General features: G+C 46.3%; 1 protein-coding gene across 1 annotated transcript in view; it reads right to left on the bottom strand.

Annotated features, from left to right (window-relative positions):
- LOC121577568 (sodium channel protein type 8 subunit alpha) overlaps window positions 1-23,279 on the bottom strand; it is a 105,464-nt gene that overhangs the window by 17,922 nt on the left and 64,263 nt on the right. Inside the window, exons 10-18 of the mRNA XM_045223842.1 lie at window positions 19,352-19,558; window positions 18,376-18,693; window positions 14,726-15,091; window positions 13,432-13,567; window positions 11,902-12,140; window positions 1,657-1,830; window positions 1,071-1,427; window positions 518-679; window positions 55-348 (exon numbers count right to left, since the gene is read on the bottom strand). Coding sequence (XP_045079777.1) covers window positions 55-348; window positions 518-679; window positions 1,071-1,427; window positions 1,657-1,830; window positions 11,902-12,140; window positions 13,432-13,567; window positions 14,726-15,091; window positions 18,376-18,693; window positions 19,352-19,558 — 2,253 coding nt within the window. The remainder of the gene's footprint in view (window positions 1-54; window positions 349-517; window positions 680-1,070; window positions 1,428-1,656; window positions 1,831-11,901; window positions 12,141-13,431; window positions 13,568-14,725; window positions 15,092-18,375; window positions 18,694-19,351; window positions 19,559-23,279) is intronic.

A 23,279-nucleotide genomic window follows, 5' to 3' on the forward strand; every position in this document is an offset into this window, starting at 1 on the left:
TCTATATTTAAATAACAAACAAAGAATATATCACTCCCAGCCCTCCATACTCACGTCTTTGCTGTTCTCCGCGTCCGACTCGCTGCTGAAGTCCTCAGTGTTGAGGTTATCGAAGTCTGACTCCCCGACCGCAATGGGAACGCACACGGTCAGGTTGGGATTGTGGATGAAGGACATATGGTCCTCGTCGATCATGTACTTGCCCACGCTGCTGCCGATGCCGCTGGTAGTACCGTTGATGTAGTCCAGCTCGCGGTTGATGTCTATGCCCTTCTGGTTCGCGATGCAGTTAAGCTTCTCGTCAAACTCATCAAGAGGCTTCTGCTCGTCCTCTGCTTCTTCCTCCTCCTCACAATCAGAATTATATTTAAAATCAGTCAGGAAGAAACTACTGGCAATCAAGTACATTGTGACAGGGGTTTGTCTTGGTGTAAAAACAACACAGAAACAATACCACAATGACATCAGAGTGATGTCATACATAACAGAACATAGAGGACATAACATCACAGTGTACCCTTTTCATAACCTCGGCTACAAAGACCTTGGCCCAGGCAATCCCCGTCTTTATTCGACCGACGGCTATTTGCAGGTTGTTCTGTTCTCCATCATCGTCCGAGGGTGCCAGGTTGTCTGCGCTGAACGAGCTCAGCAACAAGGCAAGGAACAGGTTCAACACCTGGGAAGAGGGCCGTGCACAGAGAGAAGGTCTTAGCAGATGGGTCACTAACCGCTAACTAACTGACATCAGGCTTAACCAGACCAAAATGCTAATGCACAAACCATAGTTTACTAAGTAAAGAGAGGCCTGATCTTCAAAGGTAGGGTATGCAAGAAACTGATACTCGAATATGGATAATTCAAGGAAAAGGCTATTAGGACACAACTGACGCCCAAACCGATATTTCAATTCAGAATTGTATCAAATTAGGTTAGGGTTATGGTCAGGGTTAAGGATTTGCTTAAGGTTAGGGTTAAGGTAAGGGTTCGTTTTAGTTTTTTGCTAGTCGGTTTAAGCATCAGCTGTGTCCTTATAGTCTATCCCATATTTCAATGGTTGTTTTTCTTACCACCAAGTTGCCTATGACCATGACCATCAAGAAGACGATCATGCACATGTTCTGGCCGGCCACCTCCATGCAGTCCCACATGGACTCGATCCACTCCCCACACAGAACTCGAAACACCATGAGAAATGAGTGAAAGAAGTCGTTCATGTGCCAACGGGGCAGCTTACAGCTTATAGCGATCTTACAAACGCAGTCCTTGTAGTTCTTTCCAAACAGTTGCATGCCAACCACGGCGAAGATGAAGACGATAAGGGCCAGCACCAAGGTCAAGTTTCCCAGGGCTCCCACAGAAGAATGAATGATTTTGATCAGCATGTTGAGTGTGGGCCACGACTTGGCCAGCTTGAACACTCTCAGCTAGACAAGAGACAGGGGGGAAGGGAGGGGGGAGACAGTATTGAATGGGGGGGGGGTTAAGTTTCAATAAATGTTGATCATACTGTATGAGTATTTGGGCATTAGTCATGTCAAGCTAACTCTGTAGAGTGAACCCTTTCCCCCACCTGCTGTGAATTGTCTGGACATCAGCACCATAGAGGGTTATCAATACGGTCCCTCATTCCAATCCACACCTTTTCTTACTCACCAATCGGAATGACCTGAGCACAGACAGACCCTCAATGTCAGCCAATACCAGCTCGACTAAACTGAGGGTCACGATGAAGCTGTCAAAACAATTCCAGCCCTCCTGGAAGTAGTAGTATGGATCCATGGCAGCAAGCTTGGCAAACATCTCACCAGCAAAGATACCAGTGAAAACCTGTGAGTGCAAAGAGAGAAAAAGGTTAACAGTCGGATCCTAGGGTCAAGCTGCCGGTGTAACACACAGGTTTGGGTTCAACCCCACTACAATTCAGGAGATTCATTGAAATTCAATTCAAGGATTGAAGATGCAATTTACACTGTAAAGGGGTTGCCGTGAACTTGACAGTAACTTACAGGCAGCTAGTGGTAAGTAAGTACAGTAACCAATGACACAGTATTATTCTGTAAAAAAAAAGTAAATTCTATTGTAAATGTAATCAATTAATTAATTAAATAAATTGACAGGAGATTGGGGTTTGTATTTTACTGTAATTGCATGCACTGTAAAAAAGCCAACTTAACCAATGGCTTAATCAGCATTATTATGTGAGTTGAGTGGACTTTAAAAAGACGAGGATTTGAACTTATGTGTTAAAATCAAATCAAAGTTTATTGGTCGCATACACAGTTTAGCAGGTGTTATAGCAGGTGCAGCGAAATGCTTATGTTACTAGCTCCTAAAAATACAGTAAAACGTCAAACAATTACAATTGAAGACAAAAATATATACAAAAAAGTCAAGAAAACAAGAACGGCAGGACGAATCTGATTAACAACCCAAATAGCATTGTAGCAGTAATTAATTGCAATCTATACATATGTATGGGGCGGCAGGTAGCCTAGCGGTTAAAGTGCATTGGACCAGTAACTGAAAGGTCGCTGGTTCGAATCCGCGAGGTGAAAAATCTGTCGATGCGCCCTTGAGGAAGGCACTTAACCCTAATTGCTCTTGTAAGTCACTCTGGATAAGAGTGTCTGCTAAATTACTAAAATCTCAAATTTACGCAACAAACTCTGCTCGAAGTGCGCTGAATTTTAACAAGCTTGTTGAGTAAAATTACAAAGTCATGTTTGCTCAAAACCATACCATCACTATCATATTTCCCAGCATGCTCTATTGCAGGTTGATTTTCAGAATTGTTTCAATACCTGTGTTGTTGATGTACATTGACTGGTTGATTAATCTTATGTTACACAAACATAAATAACACACCTTTTTCTAAACTAATCCAATCGGTTAGTTGTTGGATTTATTGCACCCGTTACTGAGACGGCTGTTCCACTTTATATGATTTAGGTAGTCTCAATAATCCAACCTTCCCTACACTGGCAGTCATTCTCAATGCAGGTTGCAGGTGATTAAAAGCTCACTTCTCTTCATTACTCACATGCCTGTGTGCTGGAGATTTTCTGGGGTTGTGTCCCTCTCTCTACCCTCTCTTCTCACTATCCTTTTCTTTGGAACAGGAAACAGTAACAGTGGCTTGACCACGGCAGACACTGCCTCCTTGGTCCAGCGGACTAAGCCGGTACCAGAAGGACTGGGGAAGAAGGAAGGGTAACAGTGGTTTGACCACGGCCCGACCTGAGTCCACAGACCGACCTGGACCAGCTGCCCGAGGAGGAGACGACGGACTGCAGGCCTTGAGTTGAGTAGAGCACTGTCGAGGCGAGCCCTACTTCCTCTACCCTTGGCCTGTAGCCCTCCTCCCCTGCCTTTTTCTCCATCTGCGCTCCTCAGGCCACCACCGACCAGACCAGACCAGGACCAGCCGACCACCAACCATCTGGAACAGTTCACCAGAAGGAGAGACCAGACCAGACCATAGAACACCACCACATCCAGGGAACAGAGGAAGGAACCCCTTAAAGATACCAACCTATGCCTGGAGCGAGCAGACCACAGGGGAATACCTACATTGACCTCAAGGTCACAGCCTTTCTGGTGTGTTTGCTCACTCTGAGGTTGTCCTTTCTCCCCCTGCAGGAACGTAGCAGACCCAGGACCAGACTAGACAACACCAAGACCAGAACCAGCACCCTTCCAACCCTCCTCTTCCACATTGGGGAACAGCAGGGTCTCCGTCCACTACTACAGCATGCCCCAACTGTGCAGCCAGCACAGCCACAATCTGAGGAAACTGTAAAGGGGATCATCCCATCTCGGACTGTACCTCTACACGACCCTGTAACCTGTGCGGGAAAGGGGGACACTTCTTTAGAACCTTCCCCAATTCATACGCCGGCAGGGAAAAGGCCAACGCCAACGCCACCAACACCAACCCCCCATCCTCGTCACCAAGCAACAACGACAAAGACCCATACCCAGACTCAGACAACCCCACAGACACCAACCGAGACACCAACCAAGACGTCCCAGAAATGGCCCCCACCCCCTTCACCCCTTCCATCACCCCTCATCCCACCACCCAGTAAGTTCAGCGGGCCGCGAGGCAGTCAGTGGGGAGGCATGCCAAGAATCACGGACAACCAAGAGCCATCCAACAACACCAATGACCCACTGGAGGCCCTCATCGAACATTGCAATGGCATGACCAACCCCAGACCCTCCCAATAACCCATCATCATGACCCTGACAATACCCTCAGAACAGAAAGACATTCTTCAGACAGCTGTTCATGGTTGCCTCCCCAATAGGGAATCCATCGATAAACGGCACAAGGTACGTACAGAGAACTGAAAACACCAACCAAATGTTTGTGAGTGCTACGTGGCCAGGCAGGTCTGGGCCCTGTTTGTTCCCTCTGTCCTCCAGCCTCCAGCGTCCAGCCTTGCCGCCGCATCACTCCTCCCCCAGCACCAGCCCAGGCTGAAGGACATACTCTCCACCCCACCTTCCCCCTCTACACCTATCCCTCTCACAGAACCAGAACCAGATCAGAACCGGGAATCAGTCACCACCACACCAGAAGAGGTGCAGAGGAAGGACCAAAGATCTAGACCTACGTCTGGAGCGAGCAGGCCACAGAGGAGTGCCACCACTGACCTCCGGGTCTTGGGCTTCCTAGTGTGTCTGTTTACTCCTCAGGTTGTCCTTCCTCCCCCCTGTACAGACCCAGATACTGACCCTGCACCAGCCCCAGTTTCCGGTTCCTGGTTCCCCGCCCCAGCACCAGACCCAGCACCAACTCATGGTTTTCAGTCCTGGCCCCAGCAACAGCATGGTTCCCAGTTCCATTCCCAGCACCAACCCCTTCACAAACCCTGGACACAGCGGCGGCTACCACAACTGCCCCCTCCATCCAACCACTGCCAGCCCAGACCCCATCCCTTCCCCCTTCCACAAAACATGGTTGACCCACCATCAACTACTCCACCACACATGTAAATGTTTTTTTATAAAGAGTTTAATTTTTAACATAACATTCACTTGGACACTCACTTGGTGAAGGCTACAGGACTAAAAGCCAATGAATACAACAACCATGTGTCCTCTGTTAACAAATATAGTAATAGATGGTAACTACTCGAAAGGCAAGACACACTGCAAATAAGGTAGAATTAATTCTAAAGTTTAATTGTATGTTCACTCAACCTAAAATTCAAAGTTTGTGTTGATTTAGCTTAGGGCTGGGCGATATCACTAATTAATTTGATTAATTGAAATGTATGTTTTTGCGCGATATTCCAAATGTCTGTTTTTATGAGCTTATCTGTCTGCTTGTTATCATTTTGTCTTTTCGGTCTTGTCTGCTTTGCTCCTTCTTTGCTGTGTGAACTGTGCACCTTCCCACTTGCACACAGACACCAAGCCCCTCCCTCTGTCACGCATAGCAACAACAAAGATGAAAGATCACTTCTTCCTCTCTTACAAGAAGCAGTTTCAACTTGCTATTTGCATTTGAGGTTTGGTCCAACAGAATCAACCATATGGACATTGAAACACATTGAGACATTATTTGACTGTAAAAAAGGAAACCTTTCTAACGATACCCTTTTTATGTTTCAACTCCTCAAATTGCGCGAAGAGCAGACCCTACTAAAACGGGAGAATCAATTAACATTGATTCTGGAAAATGAATGCTCAGTTTCTGTTGTGCACAGCATTGCGGTACCACAGACCGCTAGCAGCATTTTAGACACAAACTGTTATTCTAGCTGACTAGTCTGTATTTTATAAAAGTGCAATGAGAATAAAATTGGCAACCTGTTCTCATTCTGAGAAATAATTGGTTTCAACATCTGAACAAAGTGGACAGGCTAGCATGCTATTCAAACAGTTGGAGACGGACAGAGGGGTGTGTTCATAACAATTAAACTGTTCTACCTTAGCTATCAAATAGATCCAAGTTGGCTAAACTTTAAATATAAAGATTAGCTGGCTACTCACTAGCAACGTGGGCTTGTGCTTGAAAGATTATTGAGAGACCTGTGTTAATTTTCTATGACGCCTGTTACAAGAACTTGGTCATTATTAGTGAATGTGCATTATGCATGGTTGTGGTTAAATTTGTAAACAAAAGGCCATTTTCATAGACAGACTTGAAAGCCAGATCAGTGATTATTGCAAAAAAGCATGTTCAACTATTTTGATAAATAATTCAATTATTAGTGGGTCTTATGGTTGTAGAAGGCTTATATTTAGCCTAGGTAGAATTTCACAAGCCCTGAATTCATTAGATTATTGTTGACTGTTTGAAATGCAGTGTATTTTCCCGTTAATTATACACAAAGCTTATTTAGAGAACCGCCCATAAGTTTGAAAAAAATGGAGATACCATTTTTAGGCCATATCGCCCAGCCCTAGTTCAGCTATATTGTCACGATCGTCGAACACAGAGGACCAAGGCACAGCGTGGAATGCGAACATACTTTTAATTTGATATGAAACGACGATACGAAACGTGAAGTCCTTGGTTACAATACAAACCATACGGAACAAGAACCCACAAATGACAATGCCCAAACGGCTGCCTAAGTATGGTTCCCAATCAGAGACAACAAGCAACAGCTGATTCACGTTGCCTCTGATTGAGAACCACCCCGGCCAACATAGAAACACAAGCACTAGAACTTAACCACAGAACACAAACACATAGAAACTACACACCCTGGCTCAACATATAAGAGTCCCAGAGCCAGGGCGTGACAGTACCCCCCCCAAAGGCGCGGACTGCGACCGCGCCAAACATAAACCGAACAGGGGAGGGCCGGGTGGGCATTCCTCCTCGGAGGCGGTTCCGGCTCCGGGCTTGACCCCCACCCTCCAACCAACCCCCCAAAGCGCCCCAGGTCCGGTCTGGCCCTGCTGGCCGGAGCTGGACTGAACACTGGTGGAGCGGATTGCTCTAGCTCCGGAGTGGAGCAGCTGACCGGTGACAGGCACCGGTGGAACAGGCACGGGCTGTGCCGGACTGACGACGCGCACCACAGGCTTGGTGCGGGGAGCAGGGACGGGCCGGACCGGGCTGACGACGCGCACCATTGGCTTGGTGCGGGGAGCAGGGACGGGCCGAACCGGGCTGACGAAGCGCACCACTGGCTTGGTGCGGGGAGCAGGAATAGGCCGGACCGGGCTGACGACGTGCACCATTGGCTTGGTGCGGGGAGCAGGGACGGGCCGAACCGGGCTGACGAAGCGCACCACTGGCTTGGTGCGGGGAGCAGGAACAGGCCGGACCGGGCTGACGAAGCGCACCATTGGCTTGGTGCTGGGAGCAGGAACAGGCCGGGCCGGGCTGGCGACGCGCACCATAGGCTTGGTGCGGGGAGCAGGAACAGGCCGGGCCGGGCTGGCAACGCGCACCATTGGCTTGGTGCGAGGGGCAGGAACAGGCCGGGCCGGGCTGGCGACGCGCATCACAGGCTTGGTGCGAGGGACAGGAACAGGCCGGACAGCACTGGGAACACACACCACTGGCCTTATACAGGGATCAGGAACGGGCCGGACCGGACTGGCAACACACTTCAGTACCTCTCGCCGTGCCTCTACACTTTCCCTCCCTCTAATCACCAATGGCTCCCGTAACCCGGTGGCCTTCTCTCCTCGTCCACAAACTCTCCCCTTATCTGCCTCCAGCAGCCCCGTCGTCCATGCCATGTGCCCCCCCCTAAAAATGTCTTGGGGTTGCCTCTCGCCTGTCCGACGACGACACTGTTGGTGCCGTACCTCCTCTCTCGCCAAGGGTTTAACCTTTGCCCATGGTCCTCTGCCCTCGAACATGTCCTCCCAGGACCACCATTGGCCCACCTGGGCCATCGCCAACTTCTCCATCTCCTTACCCGGCGTTAGCTCCGAAACACGCTGCTTGGTCCAGTATTGGTGGGATCTTCTGTCACGATCGTCTTGAGAAGTGGACCAATGCGCAGCGTTGAATGTGAACATACTTTATTTATTGACCGATCACACGAACAAAACAACAAACGATACGAAACGTGAAGTCCTTGGTCACAATACAAACCATACGGAACAAGATCCCACAACACACTGTGGAAAACAGGCTGCCTAAGTATGGTCCCCAATCAGAGACAACAAGCAACAGCTGATACACGTTGCCTCTGATTGAGAACCACACCGGCCAACATAGAAACAAAAGAACTAGATAATAACCCTAGCACACAAAACACATAGAAACCACACACCCTGGCTCAACATAACAGAGTCCCAGAGCCAGGGCGTGACAGTACCCCCCAAAGGCGCGGACTGCGACCGCGCCAAACATAAACCGAACAGGGGAGGGCCGGGTGGGCATTCCTCCTCGGAGGCGGTTCCGGCTCCGGGCATGACCCCCACTCCCTCTCTAACCCCCCAAAGCGCCCCTGGTCTGGTCTGGCCCTGCTGGCCGGAGCTGGACTGAACACTGGTGGAGCGGATTGCTCTAGCTCCGGAGTGGAGCAGCTGACCGGTGCCGGACCAGGCACCGGTGGAACAGGCACGGGCTGTGCCGGACTGACGACGCGCACCACAGGCTTGGTGCGGGGAGCAGGGACGGGCCGGACCGGGCTGACGACACGCACCATTGGCTTGGTGCGGGGAGCAGGGACGGGCCGGACCGGGCTGACGAAGCGCACCACTGGTTTGGTGCGGGGAGCAGGAACAGGCCGGACCGGGCTGACGACGCGCACCATTGGCTTAGTGCGGGGAGCAGGGACGGGCCGAACCGGGCTGACGAAGCGCACCACTGGCTTGGTGCGGGGAGCAGGAACAGGCCGGACCGGGCTGACGACGCGCACCACAGGCTTGGTGCGAGGGGCAGGAACATGCCGGACCGGGCTGGCGACGCGCACCACAGGCTCGGTGCGAGGGACAGGAACAAGCCGGACCGTACTGGGGACACACACCACTGGCCCTACGCGGGGATCAGGAACGGACCGGACTGGCAACACACCCCAGTACCTCTCGCCGTGCCTCTACATTCTCCTTCCCCCTGGTGACCAGTGACTTCCAAAACCTGGCGGCCTCCTTTGCCAACCCGCTGAACCACTCTATCCCGGCCTCCTGCTGCCCCGTCGTCCACGGCGTGAGCCCCCCCCCTAAAAAATTTATGGCCGTCTCTCCTCCCCGTGGGCCAGGCCTCCATGGCTCTCGCCAGACTCTCGCTCCTCTGCTCCAAAGTCCAGCCTCTCTCCTCCTCATGCTGCTTGACCCAGTCGAGGTTGATATTCATCAGAGTCACCTCTGGCGTTGGCTCCTGGACACGCTGCTTGGTCCAGTTATGGTGGGATCTTCTGTCACGATCGTCGAACACAGAGGACCAAGGCGCAGCGTGGAATGCGAACATACTTTTATTAAATATTCACCACAGAACACAAACACATAGAAACTACACACCCTGGCTCAACATATAAGAGTCCCAGAGCCAGGGCGTGACATATATGCCCAAATTTTGAGCAAATGCACAATACTATTGCAGCTGGTTGCCTTACAATTAATTGTACGTTGTATCAATTTCAATGATATTTTGTTGAGCAAACTCACAATCCTATTGCAATGGATGCCTTACAATTGTAAGTTGAATAAAAAAATTTTTTTGCAGTGTGGGATTGGTGCAACCAAGTTTGCTGCTAGGTAATTTGTTGTCTTTATAGCACCATACAGGTTCCATTTATAACCTTATGAGCATGGTTATTTATAGAACCTTCAAAAAACGGTTCTATATAGCACCAAAAAGGGATCCGCTATGATTACAAGCCCAATAAATTGTATTTGGTACTACAGATGTCAGATCTTAATTTGACCAGTTTCATTGCAGCAGTAAAATAATACTGCAGCAGGAGGATTTGATTATTTATAAAAAAGAAAGTGATAATTTCTAACAGGAAAATAGTTTTGATAGGCTACAGTAGGCTATAGTTTAGGTGTGAGATCTAGTAAAAGAAAGAGAACTGTGGGTTTTCAGTGAATGTATGCAGTGCAGGAAAATTATCTGCAACAACAGAGTGATCCAGGCTCTGTCGTAGCCGGCCGCGACCGGGAGACCCATGGGGTGGCGCACAATTGGCCCAGTGTCGTCCAGGGTAGGGGAGGGAATGGCTGGCAGGGATGTAGCTCAGTTGGTAGAGCATGGCGTTTGCAATGCCAGGGTTGTGGGTTCGATTCCCACGGGGGGCCAGTATGAAAAAACTAAAAATAATAATGTATGCACTCACTAACTGTAAGTCGCTCTGGATAAGAGCGTCTGCTAAATGACTAAAATGTAAAATGTAATCAAATTAAGATACTATATAGAAAAAAGAACAAAGTGTGTAGTATATTATAACATATCATTCTGATCTCTGACAGAAACCCAAAAATGTCTGCTCAAGATTTGTACCTGAGAGTTCTGATCTGTGTGTGCTATGCTGTGCTGCAGAACATGGAGGTTAAAATCATGGAGAACTTGTGACTTTCCACTTAAATACAGAAATTTAAGAGCGAAAAGCAAAACGGATCTTGCTTGCGTGGCATTTTGTTTGATGTAGTGCTGATAAAAAATGTATTGGACTCTCAGTGTTGGTGGAGGTTGTCCTGGTAGGACAAGTTCATAGAGCAGTGCCCCACCCACCCACCCACACACCCACACTACCAGTCAGGCAGGGAGGGTTTTATCATGCCATGTTGGTGGACGAATCATCACTGCAGAGAGCACTCAATGATTCATCCTGCACCAACCCTGACACCATGCCAACATCTGTGACCTCATTTCCCATATCGCTGCTGACACCAGCCACAGAGCTGGATAGACGATTGTAGTGGCCATAAGACTGTATTCACATGGACAGCACCATTGAGGACTTTCAACATTTTTAAGTAGTCAACGAGGTGGGACTTCCATCTTCATTGGCTGATCCCTCCTGATGACCCGGTTGGAGTCATGTCCAACCATGTCATCAGGAGGGATCAGCCAATCATGAAAAAGAACATTGACTACTTCAAAATGGAGATGGCCTCAATGGCGTGGCCCATGTGCTCACAGAGGCCATAATTGTACGGATATAAGATTGCAACCTCTATGACACCAGCCAATCTTTGTGACCTAATTTCCTATCTCACCCCTGACACCATGTCAATTCCTCTGACCTCACACGGACATACCAGGGGCTTTGGTACTGTACTGAGATATCTAAGAGCAAGTGGACACCACAGATACTCTCTAACCTCTCCTCACATTCACACACCAGCCTCATACCTCACCAAGCAGTATGCTCCACTTAACAAGGTACAGATCGATCAGGTTACATTAAACTTTAATGTATCCCCCAACCAAGCCTGCCATCCCCTGGACACACCCCTGTTCTGCCATGTTAGAACTGCTAAATCAGCAGGAAGAGATGGAGGAGAAAGGCGACTGAGGCAAAGAAACAGAGAAGAAAATGGGGCGAGAGAGAGAGAGGCAAAGTTGGTGGAGAGAAACGGAGATAGAGAGAGAGCCTGGGTGGTGAAAGAAGCTGGTTGCTTTCAACTGGAGCTGAATTTTTTATGAATTCTCATCGAAGGGCAGAGTGTAGTGCGTGTGTGTATGAAAGGACCTAAGTTAAACCAGCAGAAGTGCTCAGAGAGAGAGAGAGAGAGAGAGAGAGAGAGAGAGAGAGAGAGAGAGAGAGAGAGAGAGAGAGAGAGAGAGAGAGAGAGAGAGAGAGAGAGAGAGAGAGAGAGAGAGAGAGAGAGAGAGAGAGAGAGAGAGAGATGTGGAGCAGAGGCAGATAAATAATTGGATAATGGGATGTGAGAAACATTCCAATCACACGTTGACACAATCTTGTGGTACCCTACACACTAAACACTGTCCACTTGACTGTTCCTCACCAGATTTCCCACTGACAGCGTCTCCTCAAAGCGAGGAGTCATGGGGTAGTGTTCCATGGCCATGAAGAGGGTGTTGAGGACGATACAGATGGTGACGGCCAGATCCACAAAAGGGTCCATAACGATCAGGTTCAGCACATGCTTGATCTTCAACCAGATAGGAAAGCAGTCCCACACACAGAACATGTTGGCAAACTTATACCACCATGACGGACACGCCCTCTGAGAATCCTCTAGCTCTGTAGGGGGAAAGGGAGGGAGTGAAAAAACAGAGGGGGGCAGGGGAGAAAGGGTTAAACCGAGAGAAAGAGGGAGACAGAGGGAAAGAGAAGGAGAAAGTGGTAAAGAGCGAATGAGAGGAAAAGTGACAGGGGGGAGTGCGAGAGACAGGAAAAGAGGGAGAGAGGGAAAGAGAGGAAGAGAGGAGAAAAGAGAAGGAGAGAGCATGAAAGAGAGGGAGATAAGGGAAAAAAGAGTCACAAAAAAGACCCATTGCCATAAGGCTCTATGTTGTCTTGTGGTCAGGTCAGTATAGTGTAAAGAGGCAGGGCTAAATGGGAAGGGGTTGAAAGGTGAAAGGTTGGACGTGAGGACAGAGGCAGCCATACCCTCCACCAGTGGTGAAACATTTCCAGGTCAAAAAGGTTCCTTGAGGAACCCCTCTGAAAGGGTCTTTCAAGGAACCCCTTTGTAAAGGTTCAAACCGGAACCTTTTTGTGATGAGGAGGGTTCCATTTTTTACCTTTTTAATAATATATTGTAGAGGTGGCAGCCTATCAGATGATTGGGGGTGTGGCTTATTGGAGGTGTGGCTTTCAGATAGTTCTTTTTACCAATTCCTGTTCATCATTTTAAGTTTGTACACTGCAAATTAAAATGTTCAGTGAATATTTATGTATTTGACATATTCTTATATAATATTTATAATATTAACATTGCTCATTACATAAAATTTCAGCTTGGGGTGGGATCTTTTGACCTCCTGGTGACATCACCACACGGTATAAGTTAACCAATAATAAACAGAGTTTGCCCTCCTCTCTGCCAATAACAGCTAGTTTTCAGGTTACACATCCCTCCCATTAGGCTCCTCCAATTAGGCACCTGTCGCAGAACACTCCCAGACAGTCCTAGCAAAATTCTTTCTTGAGAAATTGCATTTAGCTAAGAAGCTATTTTTATTTATTTTTGACCATTTTAATTGAAAGAAATCACAGTAAAGTACTTATTTGTTACCCAGAAATGAATTGATGTTGATATATTTAAAAAATATATAAAAAAAATAGCTACATTGGACCTTTAACATATGATGAAAATACAACAAAACAGATTAACAGGAATGAAATGTACTCTAACAGGTGGCCTAAAAATATCTATCTGAAAGCCACGCCCCTACTAAGCCACACCTCCAGTCCAGGGTACGCAGTGTGTGAGAGTGTGTGTGAGTTCCGTACCCTCCAGTAGTGTGTGAGAGTGTGTGTGAGTTCCGTACCCTCCAGTAGTGTGTGAGAGTGTGTGTGAGTTCCGTACCCTCCAGTAGTGTGTGTGAGTGTGTGTGTGTGGCCACACTCATCACACTGTTGGCGCGGTCCTTGTTGCGGCCAAGCTGGTCCACAGACACCATCAGGGAGCCCGAGTGTTTCTTCTTCCCCTCCACCTCCGTGGTCTGCGCTCAGGGAGAGGAAACACACACACCCGTCAGAGGCCATACATAAACACACTTCATCTTGAAACCAGTCCAATCACTAAGCCTTTGTGTCTGACAAACACACAGAGAGAGAGAGAGAGAGAGAGAGAGAGAGAGAGAGAGAGAGAGAGAGAGAGAGAGAGAGAGAGAGAGAGAGAGAGAGAGAGAGAGAGAGAGAGAGAGAGAGAGAGAGAGAGAGAGAGAGAGAGAGAGAGAGAGAGAGAGAGAGAGAGAGAGAGAGAGAGAGAGAGAGAGAGAGAGAGAGAGAGAGAGAGAGAGAGAGAGAGAGAGAGAGAGAGAGAGAGAGAGAGAGAGAGAGACCTAATCCTATCCCACACACAAAAACCCGATCCCATAAACCAGACACTAAAAAGTGCCACTATCCCCGTCCCTTACAATATTATTCCATTCTAAGCAAACCATCTTATCCCACCCAAAACATATAGCAGTGGTATCCCCTTCCCAAACCTGCATGCAAGAGCATGCATATATCCAATAAGAAAAGAGAAGTCAAGACAGCCACTGTACCATGCTACGTTTGGAGAGTAGGTAAAAAGGTAAAGCTTGGCTTGGATTGGACAGAAGTAAGGGGATGTCAAACTACCATGCTAGCTAGGATGAGGAAGAATGCTGTTATTGAAAAAGGGTTACGTTTCTTTGTAGCTTGGGAAAGACAAAAGAGAGGTGGGGAGATTGTGGCAAAAGACAGCATAAACTGGTCTTGAACTTGCAACTCCTTGGGAAGAGAGAGTTTGTTGTGGATGGGGCATGGCAACAGAGATATCTGTTTGTTAGATAGGTGCTAAGAGAGACTATGTGCTTGTATGCAGAAGGCTTTGAAACGGGCTACTAGGCTAATAGACAGGTTACTACAGTGTAATGGAAGCCAGGAATCTGTTGTTTTTCTTTGGTAGAAGAGCGCGCCACTCAGAGCAGCTGAAGCAAAGGGGGAGGAGAGAAAATAAAGACTAGAGAATGGAGTGTGTGTAATAAGGCTGTGAGTGCTGAGCAAGTCTCGAGAAGGGAAAATTAAACAGAAGAGGAAGGAACCAGAAATTCAGAGACCAAAAGAGAGGAGGACAGAGAAGGGAGAGAGAGAGAAAGAGAGAGTGGAAACCAGACCGAAAACGTCCTTACACTGTCGTCAGTGGCTGCCTTATCTATTTTCACCTCAGGCAGAAGGCGTCCACCTGGCTGGTGAGCGATGAGCGACACCACGCCGTTGCAGTCCACCGTGCTGTTCCTCTTCCCTCCAGTGTGGGGCGCCAGTGGGCTGATGAGGCGTGACGAGCCCTGGCTGTATCCGCTGTAGCTGCTGCGGCGGTAGGGGATGAACAGGGAGCCCCGGCGGTCCTCGCTCTCCTCCACCGTGCTGTGCTCATCGTCAGCAAACTCGTTCTCCGAGCCCATGTCCTTTGGAGGGCGGCCCTTGTTGAAGCTGAAGATGCTGCTGCGGCTGTTGTGGCGCGACATGAAGGGAGAGCCCGGGATGGAGAGGAGAGACTGGAGGAGGAAGAGGGAGAGGGGGGAAAGGGAGAGAGAGAAGAGAAATAAAGAAAGGGATAGACAGAGCGGTGGGGGTGAGAGAGTGAGATGTAAAGGGAGGGAGAGGTGAGGGGATGAGAGAGAAGAAGAGACAGAGAAAGAAAGAGAGAGGGGTGGGTGTGAGAGAGAAGAAGAGACAGAGAAAGAAAGAGAGAGGGGTGGGTGTGAGATTGTAAGAAAAACAGCAGGAGAGAGAGAAAGAAAGAAAAGGAAAGTAAGATGAAAAGGTCAAATAGGATAAGTGGGGAAAAGAAGTAGCCACAGAGACAGAAATGAGAGAGAATGGTTAATTCAGACATGCAAAGACACAGCAACTAAAGAATAGAATATGGTCACTTTAGAAATCAGGCACGCAAATGTATGCAAAGGTCCGTTTTGCTTAGTAAACAGTTCTGACTGGGCCTCTCACAGGTAACTTTTTTTTAACCAGGGGGGTAAGGGTGGCGATAGGCAGGGCAATGACAAAACACAGCTAGATTATTGCTTTCAGCAGGGCAGTGAAAGATTCATGAAAAGGCCTTATCAATAATGTAGCGGGGGCCTGTGAAAGCATGCCTCTCTCTGCACTTCCCATCCCTTCCCTCACACCAAACAGGCCAAGACTAGTGTAATATACAGTCACTGCTGCTACACTAAAACTACTCTCCTCTGCACTAGTGTTGAACAGAGGATGTGTCAGCACAATGCAAAGTCATGGACTCTCACCAGGACGGGGAGAAAGAAGAAAGGAGAAAATGAATATTGGGATAGAGGAAAAGGCCTTAGTAATTCTGTCACTTAGTAGCAACCACTGTTACATTAATATTAAACCTAACATTGATATGACATCATTAGTGGGGCGGTTAAGATAAGAAAGTTGACTCAATCGTTCACTTTGTGATAAAAGCACCAAAATTGGTACATATGTAGATTTATCCTGAAAAGATTTTGATATGGAGCCACCACAGATTTGGCCCATGGGAGCCATGGCTGCCATGTTTGAAAATGACTGCCTAGTAGTACCAATATTTTACAACCAAGGACTATTTAAAGAGAAAGGCTCCAAATTTGGCTCAGAGCTAGATTTATGGACACTGAAAATCTAGGATATGCAACCACCACAGATCTGGCCCCTGGGGGGCGTGGCAGTAATCTTATAAAATTAGACTAAATGTTTTACTGTCTTATAGTTATAGTTTAGAGACCCTTGTGTACATCTCCTAACCTTTTTTTTTAAGTCAAGAAGTATAGGCCATGACTTTTTCTAGATTGAAGATTGGTAAAAAACAGGGGAACAATCTACCCCGGCAATACAAGGTACGAGTAGCTCCAACAAAATACAGGCACAGGGGAATAATCTACCCCGGCAATACAAGGTACGAGTAGCTCAATCGAGCTACACTCAACTCACATAAAACAATCACCCACAAGGACAAGGGGGCAGAGGGAACACTTATACATGGACTAATGAGGGGATATGAACCAGGTGTGTGTAATTGACAAGACAAGACAAATGGAATGATGATATCTGGAGCGGCAGTGGCTAGTAAGCTGGTGACGACGATCGCCGAAGCCTGCCCGAACAAGGGGAGGCAGCCTCGGCGGAAGTCGAGACAGTTTGGCCGTGCGGCCAGCTCTAGGAAGAGTCTTGATGGTTCCAAACTTCTTCCATTTAAGAATGATGAAGGCCACTGTGTTCTTGGGGACCTTCAATGCTGCAGAAATGTTTTGGTACCCTTCCCCAGATCTGTGCCTCGACACAATCCTGTCTTGGAGCGCTAAGGACAATTCCTTCGACCTCATGGCTTGGTTTATGCTCTGACATGCACTGCCAACTGTGGGACAGGTGTGTGCCTTTCCAAATCATGTCCAATGAATTGAATTTACCACAGGTGGACTCCAATCAAGTTGTAGAAACATCTCAAGGATGATCAATGGAAACAGGATGCACCTGAGCTCAATTACAAGTCTCATAGCAAAGGGTCTGAATACTTATGTAAATAAGTTATTTTTTATTTTTTATATAGATTTGCTACAATTTTGATTCTTCAAAGTAGCCAACGCTTTGTCATTATGGGGTATTGTGTGTAGATTGATGAGGGGGGAAAATAATTTTAGCCATTTTAGAGTCAGGCTGTAACATAACAAAATATGGAAAGAAAGGAAAGGGTTCTAAAAACCCTTCGAATGCACTGTATATAAAATGTAATATTGGGATGCAAACTCAAAACGGAACATTTCAACTCTATATCTGACATGGTACAGGTGTTGTTGTTGTTTTTGCCCATAACAATGTGTGTGAGGTGTATACTTTTGTTTCAAAGTAGATTTTTTAAAGACTACCAAGAAACACTCTGTGACCCTGATTTAGCCCACTGCAGTAAAAGGTCAATGGCTGTGATGGGAGAAAACTGAGGATGGATCAACAACATTGTAGTTACTTCACAATACTAACCTAAATGACCATGTGAAAAAAAGAAAGACTGTACATAATAAAAAATATAGCAAGACATGCATCCTGTTTGCAACAAGGCACTAAATAATACTACAAAAATGTGGCAAAGGAATTCACTTTTTGACCTGAATACAAAGTATTATGTTTGGGGCAAATCCAGCACAACTCATCACAGAGTACCACTCTCCATATTTTAAAGCATTTTGGTGGCTGAATCATGTTATGGGTATGCTTGTCATTCACAATGACTGGGGCATTTTTCAGGATAAATAGAAACACAATGGAGCTAAGCACAGGCAAAATCCTAGAGGAAAACCTGGTTCAGTCTACTTTCCACCAGACACTGGGAGACAAATTCACCTTTCAGCAGGACAATAACCTAAAACACAAAGCCAAATCTATCCTGGAGTTACTTACCAAGAAGACAGTGAATTCTCCTGAGTAGCCTAGTTACAGTTTTGACTTAAATCTGCTTAAACATGGCAAGACTTGAAAATGGCTGTCTATCAATGATCAACAACTAACTTGACAAAGCTTAAGACATTTTCTAAAGTGTAATGCGCAGATATTGCACAATCCAGGTGTGCAAAGCACTTACAGACTTAACCAAAAAATCACTGCCCAAATTGTTTCTAACATTGAGTTTTTCTTCCACTTTGACATTATGCTGTATTTTGTGTAGATCATTGACAAAAAATAACAATTAAATCCATTTTAATCCCACTTTGTAACACAGTAAAATGTGAAGAAATCCAAGACAGGATGAGAGAAAATAGTTTATCTTTTATTGTTTCATGCTAGATTTTACCTGGTTCATGATGGACGTCTTGCGTCCCAGCCGGCTGCCCGGGAAACGGAAGATGCTCCTCTTGCTGCCGTCGTCCGACTCTGACTTAACGTGCTTCTCGTGGTCGACCTTCTCGCCCTTCTCTCCCTTCTCCTTCTTCTCCTCCTCTTTCTGACGCGACTTCTTCTTGCGGTTGCGTCGTTCCTTGGCGCTCTTGGAGCTGAGCTTGGACGCCTCGGAGGAGCTGCGTGATAGTTGACCCCCGCCCTCCGTTGCATCGCCCCCCTCCACTGCGTCGCCCACCGACACCGTGCCCGCCGAGGTCGCCATGGCAGCAGCCTGAGGGGTAGGGAGGTGGGGGACAGGTAAGAGATGGGAGAAGTGAAGGGAGTGACGGGAGACAGACAGATGGACTAGGGCTGACCCCAATTATTTTTATCGATTCTGAATTGATTTGCTTACTCTGATTCAAATCCGTTTTTGCTGATTCGAATACTTGCTAAACAATATCTTAACATGGAGCATGAGTTACTCACTAGGCTATAGCATATGTCTACTGCAGAGGAACAAGACAAAGCCATGAGAAAACAAGTTTTGATAAGTCATGGATATTAAAGTCCTAAAAACAGGCTAGCTCACTAATACGTTATCAGATGGAGAACACTCTTTTAGGATGAGAAACACTGTAGCGTTAACTGACATTAGTAACATTAGCTACAATTTTGTGGTTTGTGTATTAAACAAAATGATGAATCCGATAAGAATTTCAAAAGAGAGACAGGCAAACTGACAGACACCCACACCCAGTCTGTGACTAACCTGGGCGTCCTGAAGGGTGGCAAAACAGAACAGGTAAGAGAAGGGAGTGAGACGTATACAGACAGACACAAAGACAGACACAGACCCAGCAATTAGACAGACAGACCCAGCAATCATACAGACAGGGAGACAGACAGACAGATGCCTCACCACCCAGTCAAACCAGGGAGGGACTAACCTGTGCATCCTCCTGCTGGTTTTTGATCTGCTCCAACATGGCTTTGAACTCCGCCTCTTTCTGCTCGGCCTCCTCTATCGTCGCCTGGTTCTGCTCCTCATAGGCCATGGCCACCACAGCCAGGATCAGATTGACCAGGTAGAAGGATCCAACAAAAATCACCAACACAAAGAAGATCATGTAGGTTTTCCCTGCCGCTCGCAGAGTCTGGAAGGGAGGGAGAGAAAGAGGCAAAACAAGGAGAAACAACATATACTGTTAAAATGGTCATAATGTATTAAACATGATCATCTTGATTCATTAATTGTTAATTGTTTGGAGTGGCAGTATTTAGCATTCTCTATTGGAGTTGTATTCTCCCATGCTTCTCCAGAGCTGAGGTACTTCCCTGTGCTTATCTGTCGATGTATGGTGTTTCTATCTGTGGCACTGTTAGTAATGCTTTAACATCAACCAATTGGTTTCTCTGGGAATGGCTCCAGGCATGTTGGGAGCCTTGAGGGTGCTGGCACGTCTATACCAGGGGTGTGAGTGTGCATACTGTATGTGAGGACTTTTTTTGCACTCGTGAAATGTAGGCTATATAGGCGGATGATCATGTAATTGAAAGCCTGTCTCTATACAATGTGTTATGATCATGTACAGTACCAGTCAAAAGTTTGGACACACCTACTCATTCAAGGCTTTTTCTTTATTTTTACTATTTTCTATATTGTAGAATAAGAGTGAAGACAACAAAACTATGAAATAACATATATGAAATCATGTAGTAACCAAAAAAGTGTTAAACAAATCCAAATATATTTTAGATTTTAGATTCTTCAAACTAGCCACCCTTTGCCTTGATGACAGCTTTGCACACTCTTGGCATTCTCTCAACCAGCTTCATGAGGTAGTCACCTGGAATGCATTTCAATTAACAGGTGTGCCTTCTTAAAAGTTAATTTGTGGAATTTCTTTCCTTCTTAATGTGTTTGAGCCAATCAGTTCTGTTGAGACAAGGTAGGGGTGGTATACAGAAGATAGCCTTGTTTGGTAAAATACCAAGTCCAAATTAAGAACAGCTCAAATAAGCAAAGAGAAATGACAGTCCATCATTACTTTAAGACATGAAGATCAGTCAATGCGGAACATTTCAAGAACTTTGAAAGTTTCTTCAAGTGCAGTCTCAAAAACCATCAAGCGCTATGATGAAACTGGCTCTGATGAGGACCGCCACAGGAAAGGAAGACCCAGAGTTACCGCTGCTGTTCATTAGAGTTACCAGCCTCAGAAATTGCATACCCAAAAGAATGACTCACATACAGTGGGGGAAAAAAGTATTTAGTCAGCCACCAATTGTGCAAGTTCTCCCACTTAAAAAGATGAGAGAGGCCTGTAATTTTCATCATAGGTACACGTCAACTATGACAGACAAAATGAGCATTATTTTTTCCAGAAAATCACATTGTAGGATTTTTAATGAATTTATTTGCAAATTATGGTGGAAAATAAGTATTTGGTCAATAACAAAAGTTTCTCAATACTTTGTTATATACCCTTTGTTGGCAATGAGGCACAGGTCAAACGTTTTCTGTAAGTCTTCACAAGGTTTTCACACACTGTTGCTGGTATTTTGGCCCATTCCTCCATGCAGATCTCCTCTAGAGCAGTGATGTTTTGGGGCTGTCGCTGGGCAACACAGACTTTCAACTCCCTCCAAAGATTTTCTATGGGGTTGAGATCTGGAGACTGGCTAGGCCACTCCAGGACCTTGAAATGCTTCTTACGAAGCCACTCCTTCGTTGCCCGGGCGGTGTGTTTGGGATCATTGTCATGCTGAAAGACCCAGCCACGTTTCATCTTCAATGCCCTTGCTGATGGAAGGAGGTTTTCACTCAAAATCTCACGATACATTCATTCTTTCCTTTACACGGATCAGTCGTCCTGGTCCCTTTGCAGAAAACAGCCCCAAAGCATGATGTTTCCACCCCCATGCTTCATAGTAGGTATGGTGTTCTTTGGATGCAACTCAGCATTCTTTGTCCTCCAAACACGACGAGTTGAGTTTTTACCAAAAAGTTCTATTTTGGTTTCATCTGACCATATGACATTCTTCCAATCCTCTTCTGGATCGTCCAAATGCACTCTAGCAAACTTCAGACGGGCCTGGACATGTACTGGCTTAAGCAGGGGGACACGTCTCGCACTGCAGGATTTGAGTCCCTGGCGGCGTAGTGTGTTACTGATGGTAGGCTTTGTTACTTTGGTCCCAGCTCTCTGCAGGTCATTCACTAGGTCCCCCCGTGTGGTTCTGGGATTTTTGCTCACCGTTCTTGTGATCATTTTGACCCCACGGGGTGAGATCTTGCGTGGAGCCCCAGATCGAGGGAGATTATCAGTCGTCTTGTATGTCTTCCATTTCCTAATAATTGCTCCCACAGTTGATTTCTTCAAACCAAGCTGCTTACCTATTGCAGATTCAGTCTTTCCATCCTGGTGCAGGTCTACAATTTTGTTTCTGGTGTCCTTTGACAGCTCTTTGGTCTTGGCCATAGTGGAGTTTGGAGTGTGACTGTTTGAGGTTGTGGACAGGTGTCTTTTATACTGATAACAAGTTCAAACAGGTGCCATTAATACAGGTAACGAGTGCAGGACAGAGGAGCCTCTTAAAGAAGAAGTTACAGGTCTGTGAGAGCCAGAAATCTTGCTTGTTTGTAGGTGACCAAAAACTTATTTTCCACCATAATTTGCAAATAAATTCATTAAAAATCCTACAATGTGATTTTCTGGAAAAAAAATCTCAATTTGTCTGTCATAGTTGACGTGTACCTATGATGAAAATTACAGGCCTCTCTCATCTTTTTAAGTGGGAGAACTTGCACAATTGTTGGCTGACTAAATACTTTTTCCCCCCACTGTACTTCAAGTAACAGACACATCTCAACATCAACTGCTCAGAGGAGACTACGTAAATCAGGCCTTCATGGTTGAATTGCTGAAAAGAAACCACTACTAAAGGACACCAATAAGAAGAAGAGACTTGCTTGGGCCAAGAAACACAGAGCAATGGACATTAGACCGGTGGAAATCTGTCCTTTGGTCTGATGAGTCCAAATTTGAGATTTTTGGTTCCAACTGCCGTGTCTTTGTGAGACGCAGAGTAGGTGAACGGATTATCTCTGCATGTGTGGTTCCCACCGTGAAGCATGGAGGAGGTGAGATTTGCTGGTGACACTGTCTGTGATTTATTTAGAATTCAAGGCACACTTAACCAGCATGGCTACCACAGCATTCTGCAGTGATACGCCATCCCATCTGGTTTGCGCTTAGTGGGACTATAATTCGTTTTTCAACAGGACAATGACCCAAAACAAACCTCCAGGCTGTGTAAGGGCTATTTGACCAAGAAGGAGAGTGATGGAGTGCTGAATCAGATGATATGAACTCCACAATCACCCGACCTCAACCCAATTGAGATAGTTTGGGATGAGTTGGACCGCAGAGTGAAGGAAAAGCGGCCAACAAGTGCTCAGCATATGTGAGAACTCCTTCAAGACTGTTGGAAAAGCATTCCAGGTGAAGCTGGTTGAGAGAATGCCAAGAGTGTGCAAAGCTGTCATCAAGGCAAAGGGTGGCTACTTTGAAGAATCTAAAATCTAAAATATATTTTGATTTGTTTAACACTTTTTTGGTTACTACATGATTCTATATGTGTTATTTCATAGTTTTGAGGTCTTCACTATTACTCTGCAATGTAGATAATACCAAAAATAAAGAAAAACCTTTGAATGATTAGGTGTGTCCAAACTTTTGACTGGTACTGTATAATCTATATAAATAGGCGTACAAAATTAGGAGAAAACAAGGCTATTATATGCCTTCAGAAAGTATTCAGACCCCTTGACTTTTTCCACATTTTGTTACGTTATAGCCTTATTCTAAAATT

The sequence above is a fragment of the Coregonus clupeaformis genome, chromosome 12 (genome assembly GCF_020615455.1).
Source record: "Coregonus clupeaformis isolate EN_2021a chromosome 12, ASM2061545v1, whole genome shotgun sequence".
NCBI classification, from domain to species: Eukaryota; Metazoa; Chordata; class Actinopteri; order Salmoniformes; family Salmonidae; genus Coregonus; species Coregonus clupeaformis.